This window comes from Charadrius vociferus, unplaced genomic scaffold (genome assembly GCF_000708025.1).
Source record: "Charadrius vociferus isolate BGI_N301 unplaced genomic scaffold, ASM70802v2 scaffold244, whole genome shotgun sequence".
Classification (NCBI taxonomy): domain Eukaryota; kingdom Metazoa; phylum Chordata; class Aves; order Charadriiformes; family Charadriidae; genus Charadrius; species Charadrius vociferus.
Window position 1 is genome coordinate 4,669,198 of NW_009648822.1, and position 5,256 is coordinate 4,674,453.

General features: G+C 36.1%; 1 protein-coding gene across 1 annotated transcript in view; it reads right to left on the reverse strand.

Annotated features, from left to right (window-relative positions):
- XRCC4 (X-ray repair complementing defective repair in Chinese hamster cells 4) overlaps positions 1-4,195 on the reverse strand; it is a 167,236-nt gene extending 163,041 nt beyond the window's left edge. The window contains exon 1 of the mRNA XM_009886863.1: positions 4,057-4,195. Coding sequence (XP_009885165.1) covers positions 4,057-4,195 — 139 coding nt within the window. The remainder of the gene's footprint in view (positions 1-4,056) is intronic.
- Positions 4,196-5,256: the final 1,061 nt, after the last annotated feature.

Below are 5,256 nucleotides of genomic sequence, written 5' to 3' on the forward strand. Positions count from 1 at the left end.
ATAAATATGAGCAAGTCAGTCTTTGTCACACTAAGATGTGAAATGTCAGGCTTACGGCAGTCTGAGGTCTGTCACAAAGTTCTGCATATTGTCCTTAAGAGAAAACGCTTAAAAATGAGTATTCTCTGCTCCCATCTTCTTTTAAAGATACAAGAGGAAACCTGGCACGCTCATACTAGCCCAATGTGAAGTAAAAGGGCAAGGCATAATACATAGCATTTTACCAGATCTGCAACAACACAAACATTCAGCAGATGTTAGAAATTGCAGAAATGTCATTATACCTCAAAAAAAATATAGGAATGCTGCAGAGCATGCATTAGAATAAACCAGATATGAAATAATTTCATTATCAGTATTCCTAAATTGGAGAAGATGCATCTACCCTTACATTTTAAGTTGCATTATCTGTATTGCAGAGAAGGAAAATGAAAGTGGAGAGGGTTGGAAAAAAGAGGTGAGGGAGAAGTGTTGCATATTATAACTGTATGTCCCTACATATCTGTAAACTCAAGATGTGTGCTCTTCATAAAAGCAAATTCTGCTGTCCATTACAGCAGATGCAATAGACAATCGTACATGAATGTTTTTGTATACAGCCTAATACTGATCAGCTTTAGGGCACTGAAATACCCTGAGACACCTAATAAACTAAAGATTCAAAACATTTATATTTTAGTGCCATCATTTGAAGAACATGTTACACTTAAAATTTATTCCTACAACCCAACAAGACAAGTTTAAACAGAGCAAAAGTAAGCATTAGCCCTCTTCACTAAGCCCCAGCTTCGTGAAAGGGAACACAGGATACAGAGAGAAATGGATAAAGGTGTGACAGAATCCTTTTTCAGTGCATGGGCATCACAACTACCTTTGTTCTAATATGTATAACGCTTTCCCAATACATGAAGAGAAAGAAGTGAAGACAACATACATAGCCAGCTAGTACTTGTCCTACAAACAGGACTTTGAGTGCAAAGCCACCCCATTTAGCTGCAATGCTGCATCACTGTCTCCTTCCCTACGCACCAGGCACACAGTGCCATGAGCAAGAGACAGCATGCAGCACTGCAAACATGAAAAGAACTACAAGCAAGCAACTGCGAAGTCAATTGCACGTTAATCTCACGCATTAAGACAGACAGGTATGAATTTCAGAACAGGACTTGGTACTGTTACAGACGGTGCGGCAGAGCTGGAGGCTGTAAACTTACGTGAGCCATTGCACATGCTGCCAGTTCTTCCCTACCTCACTGTAAGTCAAGTGTCGAACCCTCAGCACCAACGTAACTGAGCACATCTAAGCATCTTAGATGAAGCAGTAAAAGTATTTTCCAAGATTTTTAAAACTTATTTTAAGCATGAAACCCATGTTATCAGAAAGTCTTAAGACTTAAACAATTGTCAGCTGCATCTTGCTGCATTTTTTTTTTAATTGAATGCAGCACTTTTAATATTCATATAAGGAATGACACAGTGGAACTACTTTCAGGGAAAAAAAAACAAGCCTACGTCAGTGAAAAATTGGGGCTACAGTGCTGGTCAACACTCATCTTGCAGAGCTAACAATCCACTACAAATAGCAGGAATTGAGTGGGAAAGAAGGGCAAGAAATTTACCATCAAAACATTTCTTTTATTATCAGCTACATCCACCAATCATTGCCTCATTAGCTAGCTTATTGCTTGTACAACATACTAGACAGCGTTGAGAGAGAAAAGACTACTAATACATCAGCAATCCCCTTAAGTGGAGGGAAGGAGGGAAGGAGGGAAGGAGGGAAGGAGGGAAGGTTTAATTAAAATAAGAAAGCTAAAAAACCAAAGATACTAATATAATGTAATAGAGCACTGTGGGTTGTCTCTCCAGTGGTGCCTGTACATGCTGCATGTCCTTTATCTTATAAAACTAGCAGAACTGATCAATCTTTAGAGAAACATGAAATGTATCAATCCATATATCTGTAGTTCTTTAACCCAACAAAAAGTTAATACCTTAGATCATATTGAAAGTTTGTGTGCTTCTCCTCCCCCCAGGATTTGACTTTTTTTTTCTTCTTCTCCTTAATTACAACTCCCAACACTTTTCATCACCACACTAAATATACAAAAACCATAAAAGACAACTCTATCAGCAACTCTCATTCACTTCCTCGTACGTTTTGCCAAGCAAAATAATCCACAGCATGAGAAACCCAAAAGGGATTTCCCAAAGCAAGAATTTTCTGACCACTGCTTTCCCTCCTCCCAGGTTTTGAATTTAAGATTCTAAGCAGTCTCAAACATGACGTAGTATCTTCGAAAAAGTGATCAAAACCAATGTTGAGTGTATGAAAACACAGATCTGTGCAGCAGAAAAACATGCACAAGAACTTCAACTCCTAATGAAATTATTCAAAGGACTACAAATTCAACAGGGATTCCTTAGAAATGGATCAGATTCCTGCAGAAGAAACAGAAGCACTCTCCTTTGGATGAGTACCCAGTGCTCAACTAAATGGTTGTGGGTTTCTTTCTTTCCTTTTAATAGAGTGAGGTCATCTTGCTTTCACTGGTCCTCTGTTTTGAGAAATGATCATCCAGCCATTCCGCCAGATGCAGGAAGTTAACAAAATGAGAACTGTGTTTACGTTTTTCTATACTCTTCCAGTTATAGTTACATAGCTTTTACTTAGAAAAATAACAGATTTAAATAAACAGCTTTTTGTGGATTTTAAGCTGGGGATTTTAAAGTTACCTAAGAACAACTAGAAAAGTTTGTAAACAGAAAAACTAGTATGCTCAATTAGTTAAGCATTTATCAATGCTAACATCCTTTTTGTTATTTTGAAGATGTATAGTTTGACTATCCTATTGTCAAATCAAGAGAGAAAAACCTTTTATACCAGAGTACAGGGAACAAACATGTATTTGTCTTGTGCAGGAACTCCTAATCAATAGCGTGTTTGAAGTGTTAAAAGGAATGTGGAAGACTAGATTTAATACACATGTAGACATATTTTAAGTTTTCTCGGTTTGAAAGAAAAAAAGGTAAAAATTGTTTTCAAAAGAAGGTTAATGAATGATTAAGCTTTTTTTATACACAGGAACTATATATACATACACACATATATAGCTTGTATACAAGTGTGTGTATATATATGTATACATGTGTATATATACACAAGGCACTTTTTTATATATATATATATAAAAATACGCGTGTGTGTATATATATATGAGGCTGGTTTGAAAGCCCAGCTTATGTAGGAACTGGGGAGAAACAACGTCCGCTGGGCAGGGAAAAGGAAGGAAGGAAGGAAGGAACTATGTGGACATCTGCTCTTATAATTCGGAAAGAGTCAGGAAAATATTTTTGCCTACAATATGCTGTAAAATATATCATTCTTTACTACCTTTGAAATATTTTTCAAGAGATTGGGGCTTTTGAGAAAGTATTGAGAAAAGGGCTTTTGATCAAGTATTTGAAACCTTTCTGAAGGAACACACAAATCTTTCCATCTTTCACTAAGTGTGAATGAGAGAAGCGTGCACATATTAAGATACCCATCCTCTTATTCAGGTTTCGGAGGGGGAGGGGGGGGGAACAGGACAACACACCATAGACTATTTTATTGTTTCTTCTGATAACTTATGCCAAGGAAAAAAATTTTCTTGTCCCTTCTCCTTCTCAAAAAGTCACCTGAATGCCAAATATAGCTACATAATTTGCAAATGGAACTTGCACAACACATTTGTTTGAGAATCTGGAGAAGACAAATAAGCGGTACTCCAATATCACTGCAAGAAGTTATATTCTTGGGAAAAAAACAAAACATTGCATATCCATATGATAAATGAATTAGTATTAGGTTGACACAGAATCTTTCCAGATTTGAAAAATCTCTGAACAAGTCCCAGAAGATCATGAACCCACACCCTCCATCACTGGGGAGAAGTAACACTCATAAAACGATTTTTATGCAACTTGTGGGTCACAGTTTAGGAAGTGTTTAAAAATAATAAAGAGCAATAATAATTTAAAACGTGGGTTTTTTTTTTTTCTTTCCATTATTACCTTTCCCAGTCCATGCACATTGACCATCACTAAGTATTATACCAAAGCCAGTGCCTAAATCTTTTTCCCATGATACTTGTAGATAATACGTTTCTTCTGGATCAGACACTAGATGAATTCTGTTCAAAGTCTTCTCCATTTTCCAGACACCTGTTTAGGAAGCAAGATAATCTTGTTATAAACAATGGCTTATTTTCCAGATGTGCTTAGCAGTTTTACCTAACTAGCTTAAAAAAAAAGATACAAAGCATACTTAAAATTTTATTTTACTTTCCTGTACAAATTTGTTTTTTCAGAGAACTGATGATATTTCCAAACAGAAAACTGGATTACAATAAGTAAGGTTTAAAAGAACAATGCCAACAATCAAATATATTTGAATAGTCCCAAATTAAGAAACTAAGTGTCAGGAAGCTGGGGAACAGAAAATTACCATACACAAGCACTTCCCTATAGCTATGTTTTTAACTTACTGTTCGCTATCACCCAACATACAGCATATGGAATATAATTGAAAATAATCAATATTCATCTGGAAGAGTAACCTGTGAAAGCATGCTACTAAGCTTCACTGCAAAGCAGAGGTTGTAGTAGATGCTAGCAACCAAATAAATTATTTCAAAAAACGTGGATGCCGAGAAGAACAAAATTGATGATGTTACAGTGATTTTTTTTGCCCAGTATCAAGGCAAATAGACAATCTGTACCTGACCTAAGACTTTCTAAAGAATCCCATGTATTTACACATAGTCTAATCTGACAATAATAAATCCTCAGAGTACTCAAGAACTTTAAAACTGCATTTGCAAATTTGTTCCATAGAATAATGAAGAAACAGCCAATTCTGAGTTAACACTGACATACAGTATTTCCATTGAGAATGCTTCATGTTGTCTAGTACTGGAAGAGTTTGGTTTAGGGTGTTCAGTTGTTTTGGACTTTTTTTTTTTTTTTAAGAATGAAGTGAATGAAAAAGGGCTACATGTTCTCTCACACACTAAAAATAGCGTGTATTGACAAAAGCAGGAAAAATGCAACTGAGGCATTTAAACTACATGGAGTGAGTACAATGGTGCTTGGACAGGTTAGGTATTAAAAGCTCTATCAAGTTTTCCATTGAAAGTGTAGTAATAAGTAATCACAATCAGGCTCATTTCAGGCCCTGAGCAGTTTCTTTGCTCACGGACACTGAGTGCCAAA